We start from the raw sequence: 25183 nt of genomic DNA on the forward strand, positions 1-25183 counted from the left end.
CACAACAAGTGGTCAGAGTCTGCATCTCGCATTACACTCAATAAAAACAAGGCACCACCAGCAAAAAAGCATCTGCTAAACTAATTAGAGTGGCTCTGCTCTTCCGTCGAAGTATTCGTGTATTTTTATAAAATTTAGTTACCATTCGATACACACAATAGAGTATAGTTATTATTACTGTTATTATCACTATTATTAATATTACTATATTACTATTATTATTATTTTTATTATTATAAATGTTACTATTATTATCGTATTAATTATTATTTTTGTTATCTATCATAATATGATAACGACGATTTATGCATAATCTTGTTTTTTGTATTGGTTTTCTGTCCTTTTTTTTCTTCCACTCTATCGAATATTTCTGACTTACTGGTAATTATGGTTATTTCTCATTTATTTATTTATTTTTGTTTCGTTCACTTCATTTTTTTTGTCTGCACTTAAGATTATTCTTTTTTTCAATATAATATATGTATATATATTTTTTTTCTAATTAAATTTTCTCTTTTCTGGTTGATTATACTCACTATTATTATTATTATTGTTATTATTATTATTATTGTTAACATTATGTTTATACGGTACAGAACTGTACTAAGTTGCTAATTAAAAAATAGTCCGGCGTTCTTATTCTGCTATATATGCGTCGTGTAAATAAAAAAATAAATAACATTGCTCAATTGTTGTTTAGCTTAAACATCATCTCTAGATTCATTATGATTTTGTTATCATTATCATTATTATTACTATTATTATGATTACCTATCATTATTATTGTTAGTATAATGTCACTGTGCCAGGTCAATTGAGAAATGAATTTCACGATTTCATCGGCAACGGATTTATAACGCTATTTGTCATAGGTATATGATTGAATAAAGAACATTGGTCAAGCTTTAGGAGTGAACTGTCCCTTAGTTAGCCATATTTTATCTGGTTCAAAAAGTGAGATGTTGTAAGTAATTTCGGGCTTCGTATGAAAAAGAAACATAAAGATTCTTACCTTCAGTAATTTGCACCCCAACGTTATTTGGTAATAATTACAATGCTAAGGAAATCGACTATAGGCAGTGATCTATAGGTCGACAAATATTGTCGACTAATTTGTTTGTTTCTTTATCCGTAATATAAATGACAGACAATTTCCAGAGGCTTGAAAAGTCTGAAGGATTTATGCTAAAAATAGATTTCGGTAGATGTCTTCTGGTTGCACTAGCATAATGACTTATACTTCTTATAACTATGCTACTTGCGTCCCTAACTTTTGAAAATAATCTGAATGAAAACGGAAAGATGCTCAAGGTCGTGATCCTCGTGCAGCTTCTTCCAGGGCCCGTACCTTTAGTTCACGTTCGCGTTGTTGTCTAAAAAACATAAGGAAGAAAAAAAAAAGAAAAAAAAACGTTTTCGTTAGTCGCAAGGTTAGTTTATGATAGAGTGTTTAACGCGTCAGGATTATTCTTACGGGTAACAAAGAGAATTTGTTCTTTTTCTTACAACACAAACCTTAGGTACTCCTCATGATGGGCAACGAGAGAAGGATGAGGAGGGAAACGTTCTCGTTCCATCATCAAGTGACGCTGTAACTGTTCGTGGTGAACTGCCATGTCAGCGTATGGTCGACCAAGGAGTTCAGCTGGATGTAAACCCATCGAAGGATCTCGAGACATCAGACCTGGCCTGGGATAATTTGCTCCGGCAGCTACGTGAAACAAAAATAAAATAGTGGAATTGTAAAGCGACCCAGTGCAGAATTTGTACAATCATCAGACATGGTTTGTGGCACAAAATAATAGCCAATATTTTCTCATAATAATTAAATGGTTAAGACGCAGGTGAAATGTTATTCGACATGGGATGTTTTTAACTAACGGCGAAGATCCTATCACCTACCAGGCAGGGGGAATCCAGCCGCAGCAGCGGCTGCTTCCTGCTGTTGCTGAGCCTGTTGCTGGGCCTGCTGCTGTCCCGGATGTAGGTGCAAGTGAGTGTGCGCGTGCGTATGCGCGTGAGTGTGAGCGTGATACTCGGGCGAGATGCCAGCCATCTGCAACCGGACCATCGGGTCAGCAGCCAGAGCCAGCCGCTCGTCCAACTGGCCATGATGGTGCGAAGGATGACTGCCCCCTGCCCCTGCTGGCCCCCCACCAGCTACCGTGGGTATTCCTAAACCCGACAGCGCTTCGGTGAAATAAACTACTCACTGATGGGTATAGGGTTGTAAGGAAGCTCCAAGATATTGAATCAGATTCAACTTTCTGTGAGTTTGAATCCAAAAGGAACTCATTCTGGGTGATTCGATACAATATTCCTTTCAGAGCTTGTGATCGGTAACAGGATGTTCAAGGATTTTTCTTCCAACTCTAAGGATTCTCATATTCATGTTACAATGTACGTTCAGTAAGTTGTTTTACTTCAGGTATCATTGCTTACCGCATCTCTGTAAATCTCTACATTGATGCTCGATCGAGCTTTGGGTAATCTTTGTGAAAGTTATTTCTCTCCAATTGCAAGTACTTGTCACCTCTTTGATTTCATAACTTGATAATAATTAATAATATTCATCGATTGTTCTAACTGAAATGATACATTTGGCAACAGGAACATTTCACAATGGAAGTCCTATGATTCAAATACATGTCTCCGATAAGAAAAAGATTGATATTATACCTGAAACCTGAAATCTTATCTATACACCATTGGAATACTGTTATCAACAATTGATGTTTTCTACTTCATGATCAACTACTTTTTCAAACGACGGCAAATCAATTTCAAACATCAGTGCCTTCTTTTGGTGAGGGTAACTTGAATATAGCCAAGTATCTTAGTTTGGAAATCGTTTCATTGAAACGAAAATCAGTATACGATATATGTGACAAAGATCTGTGTCGAATCGTAATCTATAGAAAAAAAGGTGAATTTATTTCTATGGTCAGAGATAAAGGAAAAATTTCTGCAAACATATTCGCGCAGACAATATCACGACAATTGTTACCACATAAAAAAGTCACTGAGTTAGAAATGGAAGGAATAAAACTGTTTCATACCTAATCGTTCTAGACGTTCTCTCTCCAGTTGGCTAGGACCAGGAGGCGCGCCGTAGAGACCAAACTGGTGCAATCCCTGAGGAGGACCGGAAGGACCTGGTGCAAGACCAGCAACTGCATAGCGTCGATGAATTTCCAACCAATGGGGATCGACACTGCCTGGCATTGATCTCGGACCCCCCTTGAGCAGTTCTTCCTTTAATCTATCATTCAATTCACGTTCTCTCAGCTCTCTAATTTCACGCTCTCTTTTTTCTCGTTCTAAATGTTCAAGCTCCAGTCGTTCCCTGGCGACCGGGCCATACATATAATGTAGCATAGGATCTGGTGGGCCAGGGTGCCTCGCGGGTGAAAAGGCTGCGTGTGGTCTGGCATATTCTGATAACTGCCGGAGAGCTGGTGTGTCTGCATAGGAACCAGGTCTAGCTGCGTAACGATCGTATGGAGACACAACAGGTTCTAGAGGCCCGCGACTAGGTGGCTTACAAGGTTCGGGTTGTTTTTCTGGAGTTGACATTTTTCTAACCTGCTGAGCAGCAGCCCTGTCTCTTTCTTCTCGTTCTCTTTCCGCCTGTTTTCTTGATCTCTCTTCTCTTTTTCTGGCTAGTTTAGAATCAGGAACTGGTTTAAACGTTAGATCTGTCCTTGTGCACGAATTGTTTTCTCCACGATTCCAATGCCGTAGGAAAATGGCAGATTGGGATCGATGACACTCGGAATCTTCCATTCGTGGTTCAGGCGAGGGCCCACGAGGACTCGGAGGTTCCTCCGGCTCTGGTTCAACCAATTCTGGTTCAGGTTTTGGCTCTGGCGGCATAGGCGGTTGTGGTTGGGGTGGGCGATGATGATGATGCACCGAACTTGAAGAAGTTAAACAAGCTGAGACTAGGGCAGGTTTACGTTGAGCGTTGTGAGAACTATGCGAAGACTGGCTGTGAGAATGGCTATGTGAACTGTGTGAAGAAATTGTCATCAACTTGTCATGATGTAAGGTTGTCGCCTGATGCATGCTAGAGGAATGGTGGTGCGTTGCAATCAAATTGTCACCCTCGTCTCTCGTTACGCTTGAGCTTGTGCTTGAATGATGAGCAGTCATCATAGTGGTACTCTCTTGACTTCGCTGAGGAGACGGAGGAGGGATTGCATGAGGGACCGGACCATATGGATAGGCAGGAAACGGGGGATATGGACCAACAGGTGGATAACCGGGATAAGCCATTCCGCCGTGATGATAAGGGTGCATAGCAGCGAATAACGAATGGTGTATCAGCGGATGATGAGCATGGAAGGGATGCGCCATGTGGGGACTCGGCTGCTGAGACGGATGCATGACCGGTTGTGGAATGGAAGTTGGTGGCGGTGGCAAACTTGGGGTAGGTGATGCTGCTACCGACTGTATCTGGGCGACTTGCTGATTATTTTGTACCATAGGATGTTTGCTGGGAGTTGGAGGCTTGCTAGCACTGTCAGGATCCTTTTTAATATTGTCCAAACTTGGACCGGGAAATCCTGTTTGAAATCCAGGGACTTTTACTTCTTTTAAGCTCTGTAGAGGGTCTGGTTCAGGAGGAATAATCTCCTGTTTGATCTTGAGATTTTGAGGTTCCATCGGAGGCGTTGGTGCTAACGAGTAAGGTGCGATAGGAGGAGGTTTTTCGATAGGCATCATATTCTGAGGCGGTGGAATTGGCTGGAATAAATTCTGAGGTTCCGGCCTATCCAGTTCACCATTTCCATCCGGCTGTTCCTGGAGCCTCTCAGACATCCTATCGAGTATTCTATTATCCCTATGACGTTTAGGAGGCAGTCTATCCTCCGGTATTCTTTCTGGCATTCTAATTTCAGGGGGTAAAACTGGCAGTCCCAATGGTTGCGGAGAACTTGACAGCTGTGGCATCTGCGATATATTAGTGGACAGATTTTGAGGTAAACTCAGATTCAATGAAGATCCGGACATATTCTGCTGCATGTTGTGTGGGTTGCCCATGCTTGGAGGACCAATCATGCTTGGTGGTAAACCAATATTCTGCGGGTTTCCCATATTTGATGGTAAGTTTGAAGGTTGGTGTAAATTCTGAGACAAATTTTGCAACAAATTCTGCGACATATTTTGAGGCAAGTTCTGCGACAAGCTCTGGGACATATTCTGCGATAAGTTCTGCGACAAATTCTGAGACAGATTCTGGGACAAATTTTGCGGCATATTTTGGCTCACCGGTATATTTTGGGGTGGATGTTGCATGTTGAGTGGCATAACTTGCGGGGTTTGAGGTGCGACCTGCAACGTTTGTAAATTCTGCGTGCAATTCTGTGAGTTTACTATATTAGGCTGTGATAGATTTCGTATACTCTGGCCAATATCGACACCACCCATCGATTGCTGGGTGCTTGCATTTATCGGCTGAATTAACTCTTTATTATCTTCTACCGGAGGTGACATGGCTCTCTCCATTGGAAGAACTTCCAATTTCAAAGGCTGGTTCATCATCATTGGCATTTCCTCCATTTGCTCTTTGGCCTCCGCTAATTCTTCTATCGTCGGCTTTTTGTCGACAGAATGAATAACTGGTACTGAAATTGGTAGGCTTTGAATAGCCGCAGGAACAGGTGTAGAAACTGGTGTTGGTTCAAGCGGCTCCTCTGGTGTCGTTACGACAGGACTCGGAGGTTCGTCAACTTGAACAGCAACCGGAACAGAGTGATTCTCGCTCGTTTCACCCTCCGTTTCTCTTTCAGGTTCATCCATCAAAGAATTACTGTCAGTTGTAAGAGATTCAGATGGGCTTTCGGGCCTTTCTCCTCGTTTGCGCTTTTGCGAATCCTTATCTTCTTCAGGATCCTCAGCCTGCGTACGCTTTTGTCCTTTTCTCGGCGTTTCTGGTTTACTTGACGATTTTTTCTTAGATTTATCAGGCGTTTGCTGCTGCTGCTGCTGTTGCTTTTCCTGGTCAGGCGTATCGGTTCCACCTGCTCTCCTGGGTCTGGCTGGTCTGGGCGTTTCTTTAGCTTTATTTCGAGTTCTCATCCTGCCTGGACTGTCAGGCGATTCGGCAGGGACAGGGCGAAATAGGTAGGGAGGTGCGGGCGGAAGTTCTCCAGTCTTTTTTAAATGCGCTCGACATTCGGCACAAAGAAGTAGTCGATCTTTTCCCGCGATTTGGTAGTCTTTTGAACTGGTTGAGAAACAATGTTGACAGGATTGAGCTGTCCCGTTTGTATTCGTATCTCTAGAATCGCTGTCCTCCTCCGAATTATCATCTTCCGTCACGGAGCTGACTTCGCCCCCGGGATTATTGCTCGCTGGTGTCCCAGCAGGTGCCGTTTCCGGCTCAGACGCAGGTTCTTTGGGATTCGAAGCAGCGGGTGAAGTATCTTTTGTAGGAGTAGGAACTTCTTCCTTAGGTGTACCTGCACGGGAATTGCGAGTGTTGCGAATCCTGCGCAAAGAACCCTGTCTCCTTCTTCTGTGAGGTCTGTTATTGTTTGCGCCAGGCGTCTTCTTCCACAGGTAGTAGAACTCGACTAGTTCAGGCTGGACAGGAATAGCAATTTAGAAAAAGAAATATATCGCAAGTTTTGATGTGACTCGCGTCAGCCAGCGGAAAATAATCACCGTGTCTTTGTGGGGTAGTAAATCCTTCCTGATGCGAAAGAAATTTTTTCCAAATTGTCGAAGACCCTTTACAAAACGTTTCTGCAAATAAAGGGAAGAAAAGAAAAACTTATGCACTAATAAATTTATAAACAATATTCACAATTATGATATTATCTTAGGTATTAATTAATATCCTCCAATTTTTATTAACAAATGATCATGCAGCTGGTATGTACTTACAGTTTCCTCCTCTGACCACTTTTTGTCAATTCCTTTCGGTACGGGACATTTGACTAGTGCTTGGAGGGCTCTGCCGGGATCGTAGCCCGAGTCGTGTAAAATATCCAAAGCGTTAATGGTAGTATCGTCGCGGGAAGCAGCTACACAACCGTCGTCGGGAGATCCACCATCACACATTCCTGCAAAGGCAGCCATAGATCGGGCAGCTCTTAAGTACATCAATAGGTCTCCGTCCAAAGCCATGGCCGGAACCCATCGTAGTTCCTCTCGTTCTTTGGAGAACTCTGGATCCGGATGAAGCTCTCCAGGAGGGATGCCCGGCCGGTACTCAGGCAACCGGGCCTGGCAAGAAACCAACTCCTGTACCCAAAATTCAGGGTAGCGCGCGGTTAGCACCACTGCCAAAGCGAGTTAGTCATGCACACATGTATACCGGCTTGCTTATTCAAAGCACTAAGATAATTAGAGAAAAAACAGAATTTGAGAAGCGTCAACCGAACATCAACTGTCACCAAAGTCTTTTAACTTAATTTAAGTGAGGTAAGAATGGTCTGAAAGTTTTCAGTTTCTTTTCTATTTGTATTATATATACACACAAACACGAAAATGTTACCTTTGCAAATGCAATGCAAATTGAAATATTTATCACGTGCGTATTAATATTTAACAAACTTTTTATCGATCGAAGAATTTCTTCTTTTTTTTATTTCATTAGCAGTTTAACCGAGTGGAAAGTCTTAAAATGAACAAGCCTAAAAAAAAAATATCCCATATTGGCAAGGTAGCTACGAAGCAGTGAGGTTTTTCCAAAGAATCGGGCAAACCTGGTGGGATGGACCGACCCGAATCTCGCCTTGGGTACCAGCAGACATCTCCCCCTCCTCCAAAGCTCCACCGTCTTTCTCCAGCGTTTTAACCACTGTCAGTCTCCAAGTCTCAGTAAAGTGCTACCTTCCACCCCTAGGAATTAGTAATGCGTATAATACACTTGGCACTTTATTTATTGATAGATAATATTAACATTACATATTCCATAACTCAACGATAAATCTAGCTAGCCTGTAAATGGTCTTTCAAAAAATCGATCGACAAGTAGAATTATCGGATTTATTTATTGACACGTGATTTGCTATGAGGATTAGAAAATATCTATATTCACTTCAGACTACACATGCAGAGCACCTGTTACTTCGTCGTTAAATTGATATAATAAAAGACGATATTAGTACCAGCCTAATACAAACAAACTAAAGCGTACGTTGATGGAAGTTAAATCAAATTTATCATTAATAAATAAGCATCTTATGCGTCTCTCCAAGGTCATCGTTATGTTCATTCCATTTTTATTTCAGATTTGTAAAAGGGCATGCAAACTTTTGAAGCGTATTAGAATGACTAAGAACCAGATCGGATTTACAAAGGAGATGGTCAATTATACAGTGGATTCTCAAGGCAGAAAAATAAAACATCCAACTTGGTTTGACAATTTTGACTTTTCTATGTATTCTAAAGAGCTGTGTATTGTGAACAAGATTGGGAAAAATCTCGACTCAACGTACCCCTCTTATCCATGCCAATCCGTAGTTTGAGTCGACCGGCAGAGTAGTGAGGGTATGCTTAGTCTACGACTAAAAACGAAATCCGAAGAATGGCAAGTTTTCCAATAAGGATGAGTTCAGCGCAGTCCTCCGAAGGTCTACTTCCACAATGAGTGTTTGTAGAAAATAATATCGGCAGAAACCTAACGGCAAAGAATAATTCTAATCAATCTTGACTCGTGAATTGCTAACTGATAATAATGATAACAACAACAAGAGAGTTTTCAAGCTGAGTATACCCCCAACTAATGATAACGTGAAAATTTGATGGAGAATGATTAGCTAGCTAAAATATCAGCCATTGTCTTTGCGGGGTTAATGAATATCTGGAAAATCTATGTTGCGCGAAAATAAAATCGATGAATTACGAGTAAAAATAGACAGACCAGAAGTTCGGAACGTTAAAACCATCGTCACGCTCTTACTCACCACGCTTCGGATGGCATCTAGCATCGTTTCAGCATTCCGTAAAAGTCCGCCCGCCCATTAACAAATTGAAATTATCCAATATCTGCTATAATATTAACACCAGTGGTACGACAGAGTTGTTTACGAGTCGTCAATCTCTTGCGAAAATCACGCACTACCCACAACACCCAGGCGCGGCCATATTGTCTTTAATTTTTTTTATGAAATTTTTTTTTCTTCCAATTTTTTTCCCCTCAAGAGATTTATTTTTATTTCCCTTTGATACAGTCAATCAGGATGTCAATCCATTGTACGAATCACGAAATACTGAAAATCCAGTCGTCCAACTCCTGGGTTGTAAACCGTCAAAATTTTTATCGGAAATAACAGCGAGTTTCCAACAAACAAAAATTTCGCAGAGATCTACCTATTTTTTTTTTTATCATCGGGTTATCCAACTAGTTGAATTTTTTCCAATTCGTGCCTGACTTCAGGTTCCAAGTTCGCGGGGGTTGATGTTTCAGGGTTGAGCTAAATGGGGGCGCAAGTTGTTAGCGGTATTAGAAAATGGCGTCGCGTCAGATTCTGAAGAGAGTTTACAATATTCGACAATGCGGAGGAATGGATCGGTTCGCTAGTCATGTTTTATAATTAAAATACATCGTTTATCGGATGAAAAATGAGGCATTCAAGTGCGAAGAGCAGTGCGGTGATATCGAATATTCTTTTCAAAGTATAAATTTATAATGTGTTCAAAGTTGAATTTTTACCTTATAGTGATCGGATGAGAAGTATTGTGGGTGGGTAGCCAACTGGTGATCTTTTCAAGATTGAAATATCGGATACACGCACACTGCCTCCAATGGAGTTGAGGGTAGCACTGATCTCTCTAACTTTGTTGACAATCGTCGGCCAAGGTAATTTTCATTACAGAATATATTAAAAACACATGTCGCACAGAATCTATGAAACCGACGTTTTATTTTCATTCATACGTTTATCACGTTTGTTAAATCGATCAATGAATTATCTTCGCCCTTATGAACCGGAAAGTCTTTTCATTGATGCTCCAATTATCTGTTCTAATGCCGCAATTAAACCTTTATTATTCATTCGAATCTCTCATTTAAACATAGTTATCGGTTTTTTTTTTTTGTATTAGTCTTATCACGTCAAATATCAGATTGACGTTATAACAGCAGCAGAAGACGAGAAGAATTAAAAACAGATAAGATAAAAAAATATACAATCGGACATCAACAAAGATTATTGCACTCGCATGTTTACTCGAAATTCAAAATTTCATTTAAAATTCGATGATCATAATTAAAATACGAATCTCTAGATTATCGAGAAAATATCTTTATTTTTCTTTTCACCGATAGTTATGTAATTTTTTTCCCATGTTAATCCTCATGTGGACACATTACGTGGGTACATCATGAATTTTTCATCCTTGTTAGCACGATTAAATATTTACCGCACCACTACCACCACTACTATTACTGCTACTACCTACAACTACTACTTTTACTATTACTACTACTATTACTACTGTTACCAATACTACTAGACAATATCATAAAAAAAAACAGCGATGCTCAGGTGTGTATCATAATGTCCGCAATAATATTTGAATTGTTTGATTTTTTTTTTTCATTTCTATATTTTACAACACTTGTACCAATCGCCTTCCCCTTCATCTTCAGAATTTAACATTTTGTGTACGTACGTACATCAGATAATAACTCTATGTGGGTAACGTACCTGGCAGGCTATATTCTATAGTTTTCCTATACCTACATCTTTAATTTAGATGTTAATTCAGTCCCCCTCTAAACTTTCTGCATCGTTTGACAAACCTCAGACTAACCTTCCAATTAACGTTGATGAAATAAGTAGAAGAGAAAAAATAAATAAAGAACAAATTAAAATAACATCACGAATTATGCTATGCGATGCACCGTAGTAGTGTAAATTAATTACGATATCATACGAGTTGGTTTAATTTTTTAATTTTCATTTACGCAAAAAACCAAAAGAAAAACTTATATTCTGAACATATTACAGAGGAGAGTAAAGCGGAGTTTTATGATCCGTAGTGCATCCTCGGAAAAAACATCTACTCACATCGAACATACGTATAGGTGTATAAAATGTGTAAACATGGGGGTGGAAGAGTGGAAAAGTAGTAAAAGTTTCGTATACGGTATATACAGGGGTTGGTTTTGCAGGGTTGCCAATTGCTCTCCTCTAACTACCCCTCGAGGTAATTCTGTTATCCCCTATCCCCCTACCTCCCATCTTCTCTTCCCCAGGGTTCAATTCACCACTCCGAAAACTACCGGCTCCCATTGTCTACCGATATATAGAAATAATTGCATGGATATCGCGTATAATATAGGTTTGCGATAAAAATACCCCCATGCATGCGCGCAGTCCATATCGAAGGGGGCGGAGGAATGAATGTGCTGGGTGTCGGGGGAAAATGGATTATTTGCCCCGGTCCTCCGAAAACTCATGTGAAAATATGAAAGAGTCAAAACCACCGACGGAATGGAAGAAGAAAATAAATAAATTAAAAGGACAGAAAGCACGCCATAGTAATTTCGTCGTACTTTTTGCTCGATGATTATTATTTGTACGTATGACAAATGTGTACGAACGTGTGACGCATGGGCGAACTTCCCCAATTATTTTCTTTTCATTTTGGATTCTTCTTATTCCCTTTCGTACACCCTCTCGGAGCCCAGGTGTACGAAAACCTAAGATGTCCCCGGGTAGTTTCGAATTACATTCTTATGTTCCTTTGCTATGGCTGGTTGTTGCGCTATGTTGTTGAATGTTTGTCCCGTATGTTGATATCTGGTTACCGTATAGTATGTATACATAGCGACAATTTAATTAAAAACGTGAACATCCGGCAACCCGTGTAAATGACGAGAAAATGAGCGACAGAGAGAGAGAGAGAGAGAGAGAGAGAGAGAGAGAGAGAGAGGCTTGAGGAAGAATCAAAAAATACAACGTGAGAGGTGCGTTTCTATAATTTTTCCGTGACTTTTTATCCGGTCGTTGAACGTGTCAATTTTATTTATTATCATTCATTAGCTGTTCATTACACGTCGTATGGTAAATAATGGGAATTTAAGTAAAAGTATCAAAGTTAAACCGCATAACACGACTTCGTAGTCGTCGTAGGTCGTTCTTCGCGGGGTTTACAGACCGTGACGACGATTTTGCCCGCTACTGCAATGTAAACAAGATATGATTATGGTATATAAAATCGGCGGGTGTTAAACTTTTGGTATTTCAGTATCCGCTGGGCAGATTTCTCTCCTCTCTACGTCAAGATGATTTATTTATAGTAAATTTTATCGCCATTTCTCAGCTTCTGTAATCGTAGATTTATTATACCTCACATATGGTGTAGATATCAGGAACCCCGTCCGTATAACGGAGATCAGATCGTCGGATTCCCTGATAAAATTTTCACGTCGCACTTTGCTTGCGAGGTGGTCATTGCAGATAAAATTTATCGTCGGCGAATACAACAGCCTCTGCTACCCGCGGCTACGACTTTGTCTGAAATTAATTAATTATCGTATTCCGTCGATTCACCGATCATCAACTTTTGCCCCATGCTATTGACCAAATTAATCGAGGTGAGATGCGGGAAAGATAAGGAAAGATGCGGACCGCTGTCGTTATTTGGTATAAAATCCTTGAAAGAAGAATGAAAATTTATATCCACGTATCCAGTTTCGTACAGTCTGCTGGCATTTCTTTCCTACGTACGTAGATACCCGTACACCTTTGTCAAAAATTCCGTTTTCCTCCACGCGGTTAATAAAATGCAACGGGCGAGAAAGTCCCGTGCCACCGACTAAACGCTTTACCAATGTCGATTTAATTTACGTGGGCGCTAATGCTTCAGGGTGTGGTCTCTCTCGACACGATATATACCTATATTATGGACCTATATCTAAAGTATATATGTAAATTTCGTATACATACGTACATTATGTATAGTTTCCATTTAAAAAACGACGCTACCAGGATATCCACGAGATCCTATTTTATTATATCTTTCTGGACGTAGGTATACGCTCTTACGAAATTGACGACGAGAAGAAAAAAGAAAATAATTCAATCACCGTAAAACTATCGTAATTATTCAACATATCGTATTTATAGAAATAGATTTGTCATTCAATCGACGACCCCCGCAAACTTTTACTTCTATCGATCAGGGTTTTCCTTTTTTTTTTCTTATTTTTTTTTTTCAACCAACGCAACGAATACCACGCGAGCAACGATTTCAACCCTTCCGTTATCAAGGGAGAATATAGTGACCGACCACACGATGCACGTGTAATAAAAATTTGAAATCCCGTGGGGCAAAGAATGATCATCTCTTTTATTTCACCCCTGAGCTTCTGATTTCCTCGATAAGAATCTACCTTGCGTGGTACGCCGGTATTTAGTTGTGTATCATAGAATTCTGGGTATTATTACAGCTCTATGTGCACCTTATAGCATGGTGTTATTTTGGTGCACATCGTGCGGTAGGTTGTCGGGTAGAAAGACATTTTCTTCCCTCTGTCTCTTTTTCTCTCTCTCGACTCGGCGGGTTGTACGTAGTACATATGCTCGTAAATCAAATAGTCGCTGATGTTTATTTTCTCTAAAGTTTAGTCTAGGCGATGTTAACAAATTTCTTCCACACCTCAAGGCGTTTCTTTCTTTATTTCTTACTTTCTTTCTATCTTTATTTTTTCTAGCCTTTTAACTGCTGCAGATCCTCTCCCTTTATTTCTAGTCATCGCGGAGTCGCGAGTACAAATAATAAACGTGCTTCCTTCCGTCCCTCGATCTTGAAGGGATCCAGTCGAACAGATTTCACTTCTCAAATGATAATTGAGAAGAAAAAAAATATGTAAATTCTGCAAATGAAAAAAGGAAAGCTACAAAACTAAGGAATATGAATATGATATCCTCGTTGGGGATTCTCTTATAATGTGTTCTGGATCTCTAGGATACCTAGAATTCCCCATACAATAGATTCTATACCTTTTCTACTCGCGCTCTATTATCTGATTACAACGATGTATAAAAGACCGGAAATTCTTCGTTAATTTCCTTCATTCTCTTTTTTTATTATGTATTTTTTCTGCTTCGTACCTGAGTTTTGGATTTTTTTCTTTATTCACAATTATAGTTGTCTACTCTGGAAACGTATTGCATGTTGTAGATCTGATTTATCGCTCGATCGAATGAGTTGTTGTTATTAGTTTATTTATTTATCTTTTAATTAATACTCGATTGTAATTTCTGAGATGTTGTTTGTTTCATGACAGCCGTAAGTCGAAGCGGATTGCAACTGATCGTAGAACCCCAAGATGTGGTAGTTGAACAGGGAGCACCAGCTCGGTTGGACTGCGTGGCTAAGAGTTCCTTGGGATCACCAGTGATTCAATGGCGGACCGACGACGGGCAGCCGATATCGTTTATCGGGGATAGCTATAGGTTTGTGAAATTAAAAATAATAATAACAAAAACAAAAAAAAAAACACAGAAAAGATTGGATCGAATCGAGTCTTTTGAAAGCTTAACAACGACCGGCTTGTTTTATTCCATGAAGATCGCAGCTGGCCAACGGATCTTTGTATATCAATGGAATTTATCCTGGGAACTCCGAAGTCACCGGAGGATATCAATGCCTAGCTTCGATAGACAATGTTGGAGCAATTGTGTCAAGAACGGCAACCATCAGGCTCGCAAGTCGGTATAATATTGAGCGATCGCTCTTGTTCGAATCGATTCCGCTTCGTCGTATTTTTATTGACCATAATTTCAAATTTCTAGGTCTGCCGAGTTTTGAAAAAGAACCACAAGACACAATGGTTTATCCGGGCCAAGTTGCTTACTTAAGCTGCGTTTTGCCGCTATCTTCGAGTCCTCCGACTATTCAATGGTTGAAAGACGAGCATCCTCTTCTGTTGGATGAAAGTCGGATGACGATATTACCTTCGGGGGCTTTGGAAATTGATCACGTACAATCGCAGGATGTTGGATCGTACAGATGTAATGCGAGTGGACTCGGACAACATAGACTCAGCAACAAGGCACAGCTCGCTACGTTGACGAGCGATATTGGTCGGTATTTTTTTTTTTTGTCCTGTGAAACTTTGATCGGCGGAATTTTTATTTGAAGGGTAACGTATGTCGTTTGCAGATCAAGAAACAACTGCACCTGTTTTTATTGCAAAACCCATGCAGCAAGTTGCTATAGAAGGAACGACTGTCACTTTGGAGTGTGCAGCTAACGGCAATCCCAAGCCAGTTATTTTTTGGCTCAAAGACGGCATTGCTATTGATTTGGCGTCGTTGGACTCCAGGTAATATGAGAATAACAGTCCACGTCTTTTCTTGAATTAGAATAAAGAGTTTGAATACAAATGATCGTTTCTTATTGATCAGGTACCGAATCGTAGCCGCATCCAGTCTCATGATTACCGGCATTAGAGAAATCGATCATGGATTGTATCAATGCAGAGCTGAAAATGAAGTAGAAACTTTGGATGCTTCGGCCGAGGTTACGGTGCAAGGTGATTAAAAATTTATCACATCATTTTATCCGTCTTATATTGTCTGCAAGACGATCCACATTAAAAACAATACTTTTTTCTTCAGTGCCTCCAACATTCGTCAAAAAACCGGTCGATAAAGTTGCTAACGAAAATCAAGACTTGGAGTTGGAATGCGAGATATATGGAAAGCCTGAGCCTAAAGTAACGTGGTTGAAAAATGGTGAAAGAATTACGCTGAGCGCCTATTGGCAACTGGTCAATGGGTTGGTGTTAATAATCGCACAATTTTGGGCCCTCACCCTCGTAATTTATACCGATCAATTTTTGAAGCAAAAAACTTATAACTTTATTTTTTCTTTTTACTTTTCGCACAGCTACAATCTGCGGATCAACGGACTATTGCCAATTGACGCTGGTATCTTTCAGTGCATAGGAGTCAATCCTGCAGGCAGCATTCAGGCTTCGGCACGACTGATCATTAACCAGCCGAGTGAGTAGAATAAAGAATAGCATGTAAGAAGTGTACAATTATATGTGAAATTTCTTTAACATCGTTATTTTACTCTATCAAACAAGCTATCTTCAATATGGGTGATTTTTTATTCATTTTTATTACTACTAATATTATTTTGTTATAATTTCAGTTGATTTTCGATTTTCATTTGTATTTTTCTTTGTTTTTTTTTCTCTTATCCCATTCCGTAACTGTGTTTCTAACTAACTAAAATTAGAAAAATCAGGAGCTCATAAAACAACGACTCCAAAGTTACTTCCAAAAAAACATCTGCATCGGCAGTTGTACAACAACACTTGGCAGCACCCAAGCACCCTTCTGGGTCATACGCTCCCAGCTTTTGCCCAAAGTCCTGAAATTTCCATCAGTCCTTCGGATGATCCTGCGGATATATTGGGCACTTTAGGCGATCCCGATTCCCTGATCAACCCTGAACCCCCTTTTATAGACGAAACGGATACCCTGGACTCCATCGAAGGCAGCATTCCATCTGCTCCGAGAGATCTTACCGCCGTCATTGTTTCCACAAGATTTGTTACTCTAAGATGGAGAGAACCCGAGAATACTAACGGAGACATTCTAACTTATTATGTTTATTATAAACAGGACGGATCACAGAGGTAAGAATAAGATTTCGATGTGTTTACAAAATCGATAATTAAATATAGTAAATTATTTTTTCACTGTTAATTAGGGAACGAGTTGTAAATACATTGCACAATAGATTAGAAGGGGTAATACCTGGACTACAACCAAACATGAAGTATCAATTTCGTGTGGTTGCGCAAAATGCTCAAGGGACAGGGGCATCTAGTACCATCCTTGATGTTACGACTCAATCTGAGGCAAGCTATTAAAAAAATAAAATTAACTATTGCACGATTATTATACATAAGGCATTCCGCTTCAAACAGGCCACTTTTTACAAAATATTTATCGAACTTGACGAAACATTTCTGACGTCTTGAGGGGTCTCGGAAACCATACTCAGATCCCTTGTTAACACCAAAAGTCAAAATTTCTTTCGATTTTTGGGCCAAAGATAAAGTATTGTAAAGATCGATTGCATGGCACTTTACTTACGTATTTTGATCTCAGAAACATGAATCCAGCGAGTAAATTAACCTACGAATTTTTTCCCATCGAGATATCTCAATTTTTCTGTTCCACAAGGCGAAAATTTGGCGACAACTCGATTAATTTTAATCATAAAAAATAAATAATATTTTTAATTGGGTTTAATATGCTTTTCTGAAGCATTTTGATATCAGGAATCCGAATCCGAAAGAAAAATTGACCTATCTGCAAAAATGACCGAGTTATCCCCATTTTTTCGCATTCTTTGGCAATCCATGCGTGGGTCGAAATATTCGAATTTCTCGGTCTACAAGGGGACCCGAGCTTAGCTGGAGTCAGGTAGCCACGGGCGCGCGGTTTGTTGTGGGGCGTGACCTCTGCTCAGCCCCGAAGGTGACGTCTCACAACAACACGCTACGCTGCTAGCTACCTGACTCCAGCTAAGCTCGAGCTCCCTCGTAGCCGAGAAATTCAAATATTCCGACGCAAGCATGGATTGCGGTGAATCAAAGTGGGTCTACGACTAAACCCAATCGATGTGTCTTAATTTTTCTGCTCCCAACAGCGAATAATTGATGATTACTCGATCGATTGCATGAGTAGATGATTTTGGCTTTCAGATTTGGATTTCGAAGCTGATTATACGTGAGATTACTCTTGAAAAACCAAAAAAAATTCGATTTTCGAGCAAAAAATAAATCATTTTTTTAATTGGGTTTGATATGCTTGTCTGACGTATTTTGACCTCAGGAATCCGAATCTGAAAGAAAAATTGATCTATCTCTAAAATTGAGCGAGTTGTCGCCAATTTTCAGCTTTTTGGGGTCAAAAATAAAAAATTGATTCTTTGGTCTATTTAAATGTAATTTGAGCTCAGGAATCTGAATCCGAAAGAAAAATTGATCTATTTTGAAAAATAACCGAGTTATCTTCATTTTTTCGCATTTTTCGGCATAAAAATGGAGATATCTCGAAGGGAAAAAATCGCAGCTCAATTCGGACAACGGATTCGTGTTCCTGAGGTCAATATACATAAGGAAAGTGCCATACGATCAATTTTAAAAAATAAAAATTTTCGGCCAAAATTTGAAAAAATCGTAAGGGGTACCCCTTGGAAAAATCTCAAATTTTTGGCAAAAATTTTTATTTTTAAAATTTGATCGTATGGCACTTTCCTTATGTATTTTGACCTCAGGAACACGAATCCGTTGTCCGAATTGAGCTGCGATTTTTTCCCTTCGAGATATCTCCATTTTTATGCCGAAAAATGCGAAAAAATGAAGATAACTCGGTTATTTTTCAAAATAGATCAATTTTTCTTTCGGATTCAGATTCCTGAGCTCAAATTACATTTAAATAGACCAAAGAATCAATTTTTTATTTTTGACCCCAAAAAGCTGAAAATTGGCGACAACTCGCTCAATTTTAGAGATAGATCAATTTTTCTTTCAGATTCGGATTCCTGAGGTCAAAATACGTCAGAAAAGCATATCAAACCCAATTGAAAAAATGATTTATTTTTTGCTCGAAAATCGAATTTTTTTTGGTTTTTCAAGAGTAATCTCACGTATAATCAGCTTCGAAATCCAAATCTGAAAGCCAAAATCATCTACTCATGCAATCGATCGAGTAATCATCAATTATTCGCTGTTGGGAGCAGAAAAATTAGGACACATCGATTGGGTTTAGTCGTAGACCCACTTTGATTCACCGCAATCCATGCTTGCGTCGAAATATTTGAATTTCTCGGCTACGAGGGAGCTCGAGCTTAGCTGGAGTCAGGTAGCTAGCAGCGTAGCGTTTTGTTGTGAGACGTCACCTTCGGGGCTGAGCAGAGGTCACGCCCCACAACAAACCGCGCGCCCGTGGCTACCTGACTCCAGCTAAGCTCGGGTCCCCTTGTAGACCGAGAAATTCGAATATTTCGACCTATGCATGGATTGCGATGAATCAAAGTAGGTCTACGACTAAAACCAATCGATATGTCTTGTAATTTTTCTGCTTCTAAGTATTTTTAAAATCGATTGTAGGACACTTTTCTAAAAAGTTCCAAGTTCAAAAAATATTGTGGACAAAGTGGCCCGTTTGACGTGGAATGTCCCACAAATGGTGCATTCTTCTTTCCAAACAATCACTCTTACCTCTCCCTTATATAGGCGGATGTTCCCGGACCACCTCTAAATTTACAAGGTCATCCAACAAACAGCACCAGTGTTGCTTTGACATGGGAAGAACCTTTGATAACCAACGGCAGAGTTATCAGATATATTATTACATATATAGAAGTAAGTCGAAGATCTTTTTCCCATTTGAGCGTATTGAAACAATTGGTTTTTCTTTCAGGGTGACAACGAAGGAAAAGTTCATGAGACAACTGGGACGACGTATGAACTTGTAGAACTAATGCCATTCACTGAATATAATTTCTGGGTTCAGGCAGTCAATGAAAATGGACCTGGTGCTTCGACCAGTGAAATTACTGTTCGGACTCTAAGTGCTCAACCTTCACAACCTCCGCACAACGTAACACTGGAAGCAGGCAATTCCACTGTGAGAAATAGTCCTGATCAATAATTGGCTCCTTCGATTTCTAGTTTTTAACAATTCCCATTTAACAGAGTATAATCATTCGCTGGGAACCTCCGCTGGAAGGAGAAAATGGAGTGATTACTGGGTACAAAATTAAGTATCGCAGACACGACAGACGACATTGGGCATACATAACTACACAGAGTAACCAGAGAATGTATCAACTCAATGGACTAGAAAAACACGTGGTTTATCAAGTTCGGATATGCGCGTTAAACGTCAATGGAACGGGACCTTGGAGTGATATAATGGACATAGAACCTTACGAGAGGGATTTGGATGAAACTAAAGTTCCCAATGTTCCAATCAACTTGAAAAGTAAGTAAAAGCTGAGCAGCTGTTTTTCTATTTGATCATCATACAGTAATCTACACGGTCGATATTTATATCGTATGCTTAAACTCAATCACAACAGCTAAAGCTATGTCGGATTCAATACTGGTGTCTTGGAATCCTCCAAAGGATCAAAGTATCAAAGTACGTGGCTATACCTTGGGATGGGGTAAGGGACTTCCGGATAATCATACTCAAAAATTAGACAGCAAACAACGCTATTATACCATCGAATCGTTAGGTGAGCCTCGAGCAATGCTCAGTGTACAAATTTTTATTCATTCTAAAATCTCCGAATAATCTGAATGAATTTATCTATTATTTATGACAGAACCGATGTCAGAATACGTAATTACCTTGAGAGCGACGAACGAAGTTGGGGCAGGAAACCCTGCGTACGCCAATGTCCGAACTATGGAACGTTCGGTACCAGAATCTATCGTACCTCTGATTCCACCTGTTGGACTAAAAGCTATCGTTCTTTCAGCTAGCACCATGGTACTTTATTGGACTGATAGTACCCTACCGAAGAGTCAGGTACGTTCGCAGAACGATTTTCAAAATAACCCAGCTCAGGTTCAATCTTAATCTCTAACTTTTTTTACTGTACAGTATGTGACTGACAAGAGGTATTACGTAGTACGATACACATCTTATCACCACAGTAGTAACCCACGATATAAATATTACAATGCTACGGATCTGAATTGTATGATCGATGACCTCAAACCCAACACACCATATGAATTTACCGTTAAATTGGTCAAGGTATGTTGTGTGCAGAAAAAACAAATCGATGATCACGTACTAATAAAAAATAACTGTTGATGTTCTGATTTACTGAACTCAGGGAAGAAGAGAATCTCCTTGGAGTATGGTAGTACTGAATACGACACACGAAGCCGCGCCAAGTTCACCCCCTCGGGATCTCACTGTCCAGACCGTAGATGGTCATCCAACAGCTGTTATGCTTCATTGGCAACCTCCGAAGCAGCCCAATGGTCCTATTACTGGTGAGTTAAAAAACAAATTGTTTAACGGGGCCGTAAAAAATCGTGGTGGAAAACATATTGTCACCTATTTATTTAGGTTACGTCATATCCTATACAACGGACAATACAAAATGGGACAGAGATTGGCGCGTCGAAGCCATAATTGGAGAACAGACTGAGATTATGATAAAAGTCTTACAGCCTATTACGACTTATTACTTCAAGATTCAGGCCCGCAACTCTAAAGGCTACGGTCCATTTTCATCTACTGTTCCATTTAAAACACCTCTAAGTGAGTAAAGGACACTTCAATCAAAATTTTTAGCACATTTGTTTGTAATTGAAATTTCGAATTTTCACACTTTTCGTAGTAGAATATTGTCATTTTTGCACCCAAATGTTCATTTATTCTTTGTTTTTATGTCTTTGCTAGGCAATGGCATTGTGTACTATGACGTTCCGCATGCTCGAGGTAAGATTTTTACGTTGATCACAATCCTTATTTTCCTCTTTTTTTTTTATTTGATCGGAACTTATCTCTGATCGCATGATGTACCAAAGTAATCAATTGATTATTATTTCGTTAAGTTATTTCTGTTTTTCTAATTGTGTATTTTATTCGATCGCTCGATTGTCGAATGTTACCAATAACGCGGTTCAAAAATGTACCTTCAAAAATCGGCTGTTGACTGCATAAGAAATTTTTCTAATTGAAATTTAACAGACGGTCGAGGGCTTTCCAATATGATGATATACATAATAGTCGGACTCTCTGTGGTATTTGTTACTGGTGTGGCTGTCGCGGTTGTTGTTATATGCTGTCGCCGAACCCCGCAATCTCCGGATCACAAAAAGGGGTAAGATTTTCGCCTTTTGTTCGATAGCAATTGATAGAAATGACATCAAAACTCATTAAACTTCTTCGGTTATCAATCGACCCAAAATTTTTATAGATATATAAAAGAATCTAATCAGAAAACGAATATCAAGCCACCCGACCTTTGGATTCATCATGATCAAATGGAGCTCAAAGCTCTAGAAAAATCTTCGATCAATGGCGAAGCCTCTACCAGCGGGGTGGTCAGCAATACCTTGCCAAGATCTGGAAATCAGGATTACAGCCAGGATAGCATGCACATAAATTCTAGCTCTTTGGATAAACGTACCTATGTGCCTAGCTATATGGGTAAGATTGTGTAGAAACACTATCGACTGATTCCCGCGATATCAAACTGCCCTATTATATCTTGACAATTTGTTTTTTCAATTTTATTTCAATGCGTATCAGGTAACAACGATGAAAAATGTTCTACCCTCACAAGACAACACAACCGAGGAAGTCATAAACCTAAACTCATTACCCTTCCCGTTGATACACTTCCTTCACATCAGCGTAAGTACACATCACTTTTTTCAATCCTGAAATTATAATTTTTTTTTTTTATCGATGCCTTTTTTTATTCCTAACAATGCATACGGACCCTTTTCACATTATCATACAAGCTAACAAAACTAATAATTTTTTTAACCAAGTTGCATCGGGATCATAACACTAAAGTATTTTGAAAGAGAGAATTTATTTTTTGAACAATATTCACATTCATATTGCAGCAATGGCGACGGCTACTCCTATAGTAAATAGTAGCATGTCGCAACCCACTATTCATAATTCATGTGGCGATGCACCTTCGGTCAGGCCAAGTTATCCAAGGACAGCAGCTCAATACAGTTTGAGTAGAGCTCACGTTACTTTGGAACCAACGCCAGAATCTAGCCCAGATTCTTGCAGTATGCCAAGCACTTACGAACCTCTTCAAACTCAGGTATGTAGCGATAGTCTGTTACATGCTCTGAACGGTTTTTGAATCTTCCATATCTCACAGATTCCGTATTCTGCGGGTAATCAACAATATGGAGCTAACAATCAGTACGCTTCGGGTGTTTACGGCTCTAGTAGTCAGCCAAACAGCACAGTTGGTGTTCTAGAAAATGCGAATGCCAAAAGACTGCAAGGTCATCCGCTTAAAAGTTTTAGCGTACCAGCGCCGCCCCCACAATCCGCTCCGTCGACACCTGCTCAGCAGAAACACGGTGGTTAGTACCTAAATTGGACGATATCAATTAACTTCCCAAATAAATCCGTTTCATTCTGGATGTTTCTTTTTTTGCAAACTAATTTTACAGTTTCCCAAGTTACAGTGAGGCCGACGATATCTGGAAGCCCTTACAAAAAACCACCTATAACATCAACGCAAATAACGAAAAACAGATTAGCTTCTGTCGTAAACCCATCGCACACTGCAGAAGAGGTTGAACGATTGAAGGTATTTAGTCGAAGAGATTCTAATCATGATAATAGAAGAAAAAACAAGATTCATTGTACTTGTATCTGCTAATTTTTCAGCCGTCTTATAGCACAGAGGAATTGAACCAAGAGATGGCAAATTTAGAAGGATTAATGAAAGACTTGAACGCCATTACCGCGTCGGAATTTGAGTGCTAATGTGTTCCTATAACACGTGCCATCTGAAAACCAACCAATCGTGACGAAAAAAAAAAAAAGATGAATGTTAATAGCGGAGGCTATCGTTAATAACTTATATTAATAGTAAGATGAAATCTTTGAGCAAAGATTTTTTTTATATTATAAATTCTTATCGTGTGATTTGTCTCTTCTTTATGCAACACACATATGAAAATACTAATGGTATTCTGAGAAGAGAAATTATCATTCCAGCCTATTGGATAGCCTCTTTCGTTACTAACATCATTTTGGTTAGAAAAAAAAAAAAAAAGAAAATGCTATCGGGCCGCCAATTGCCAATTTAGGTAGCTAATTTTGTACCGATCGTCACAAAACTTAGCGTAACGCTCTATTTCTTTTTTCTTTTCCCCACCTCCTCAATGGAAAAAAAATGATGGAGTAGGTGAGTAATCAATGGTACCTAATCTGATATTGAGTTCTTCATAATTCTTCTGAATTATCTGACATCAAGCCACGTAACATATCTAAATTGAGGCTTCGATTTTTTTTTTGTCTCTGCCTTCATTAGTATAAGTTCGATTGCTCAGCTCACAGCTATGGCAGCTCATCACGGAATTCCTTCGACATTAAAGTCAAATATTATTTGGTTATATTAACATCATTCTCATTATTTTTATTATTTTTACTATTATTATTATATTTTTATTTATGCCCCTCCAAGTAGTCACTCACTCTCATGATCTCATTGCAAATAATTATTTTCATTTTTTTACGGAACGAAAAAGATATAGGTATACATATACACACATATGTATGTATATGGTATTCCTTTCCGTCTAATTTTGTCACATTATATCTATATTACCTCGTGTAGTTACCTCAACTGGTAATTAGCTCGTTGTAAGTTATAATTTTAATGATTTTTTAGCATCATACGTCGGGTGCCATAAAAGCAAGTATGATAAAAACATGATATTCGACATAATATGAGGAATTAATAACGTGGACATAAAATCACAGGGATAAAAAAACAAGAGAGAAAATTTGAAAAACAAAAAAAAAAAAAAAAAGAATCATAAAACTATTTAATCATGCCTTCGTTGTTCGAAGAAAAAATTTACAAGGCTGGAAGATATCATTATTCTTGGGTCATTCTGTATATTACGGAACATTATATGTTATAGCTTAACGTCATTTCTATATATATTTTATATTCTTAACAAATCTAGCTAACAAAATAGAGGTTTGATTTAAAAAATCAATCCCGCATAAGAGAGAGAACGGAGGAAAAAAAAACGTAAAAACAAAGTATTATTAACAAAGCTAGACAAATATTTTGTAACTCTGTGTACATGGGTTTATAATATACATAAATATTGTTATTACGACAAATTAGAAATAACTATAATTGAGCCATTGTCCTTAATGGATTTACTCAAATTACTGCCATTGCTGACTGTGAGTTTATGTATGTTTACAGACACAATCAACACTTGATTTGTTTGTTCAAAGTTATACGATCATATTCTTCCGTAGATAATATCATAATGGAAGTGTGTTTTATCGGAAACAAAAAAAAAAGAACAAAAAAAAAAATTTTGCAACCTTGTGCATCGATCTATAGATATAATCGAAAGATTTCGTTCGATGTGTGGTTTGTTTCGTTTTTTTTTTTCGTTAATATCAATTAAACTAAAGCCAGG

General features: G+C 39.0%; 2 protein-coding genes across 11 annotated transcripts; one reads left to right on the forward strand and one right to left on the reverse strand.

Moving 5' to 3' along the window:
- Positions 1–101: 101 nt before the first annotated feature.
- On the reverse strand, positions 102–9804 carry LOC105684303 (arginine-glutamic acid dipeptide repeats protein). 6 transcript variants are annotated; one of them, XM_012397556.2, is made up of 9 exons: positions 9671–9804; positions 8454–8635; positions 7719–7854; positions 6895–7254; positions 6673–6753; positions 3060–6591; positions 1903–2175; positions 1516–1711; positions 102–1373 (listed from the first exon to the last, which is right to left on the reverse strand). In XM_012397556.2, exons 3-9 carry the CDS (start codon positions 7764–7766, stop codon positions 1307–1309), a joined length of 4557 nt encoding a protein of 1518 aa, XP_012252979.2. In that variant the 5' UTR covers positions 7767–7854; positions 8454–8635; positions 9671–9804; the 3' UTR covers positions 102–1306. The 6 variants fall into 6 exon arrangements, with proteins under 6 accessions (XP_012252979.2, XP_012252982.2, XP_012252981.2 ...); XM_012397559.3 differs by lacking the exon at positions 9671–9804 and adding an exon at positions 8922–9297 and having other exon boundaries at positions 6895–7236; XM_012397558.4 differs by lacking the exon at positions 9671–9804 and adding an exon at positions 8922–9297.
- LOC105684304 (neogenin) lies at positions 9679–25172 on the forward strand. Of its 5 annotated transcripts, none has more exons than XM_012397561.4 (26): positions 9679–9817; positions 14258–14426; positions 14542–14681; positions 14766–15056; positions 15136–15298; positions 15381–15508; positions 15594–15753; positions 15865–15980; positions 16222–16624; positions 16699–16849; positions 19238–19366; positions 19425–19631; positions 19700–19988; positions 20086–20244; positions 20335–20540; positions 20616–20771; positions 20854–21016; positions 21093–21287; positions 21429–21467; positions 21720–21852; positions 21949–22181; positions 22284–22388; positions 22607–22818; positions 22879–23089; positions 23180–23319; positions 23400–25172. In XM_012397561.4, exons 1-26 carry the CDS (start codon positions 9763–9765, stop codon positions 23496–23498), a joined length of 4452 nt encoding a protein of 1483 aa, XP_012252984.2. In that variant the 5' UTR covers positions 9679–9762; the 3' UTR covers positions 23499–25172. The 5 variants fall into 5 exon arrangements, with proteins under 5 accessions (XP_012252984.2, XP_012252987.2, XP_012252988.2 ...); XM_012397564.4 differs by having other exon boundaries at positions 23189–23319; XM_012397565.4 differs by having other exon boundaries at positions 23195–23319.
- The last annotated feature ends 11 nt before the right edge of the window (positions 25173–25183 follow it).

This window comes from Athalia rosae, chromosome 7, assembly GCF_917208135.1.
Source record: "Athalia rosae chromosome 7, iyAthRosa1.1, whole genome shotgun sequence".
NCBI lineage: Eukaryota > Metazoa > Arthropoda > Insecta > Hymenoptera > Athaliidae > Athalia > Athalia rosae.

Excerpts from the sequence above, each read along its gene's own strand:
- LOC105684303 (XM_012397556.2), bottom strand. The coding sequence starts at position 7,766 with ATGTCTGCTGGTACCCAAGGCGAGATTCGGGTCGGTCCATCCCACCAG. Across the intron at positions 6,592-6,672 it reads TACTACCCCACAAAGACACG|CCTGAACTAGTCGAGTTCTA; the intron begins GTGATTATTTTC and ends ATTCCTGTCCAG. Across the intron at positions 1,374-1,515 it reads CATCATGAGGAGTACCTAAG|ACAACAACGCGAACGTGAAC; the intron begins GTTTGTGTTGTA and ends TATGTTTTTTAG.
- LOC105684304 (XM_012397561.4), top strand. The coding sequence starts at position 9,763 with ATGGAGTTGAGGGTAGCACTGATCTCTCTAACTTTGTTGACAATCGTC. Across the intron at positions 19,367-19,424 it reads ATATTATTACATATATAGAA|GGTGACAACGAAGGAAAAGT; the intron begins GTAAGTCGAAGA and ends TTTTTCTTTCAG. Across the intron at positions 19,632-19,699 it reads TGGAAGCAGGCAATTCCACT|AGTATAATCATTCGCTGGGA; the intron begins GTGAGAAATAGT and ends CCCATTTAACAG.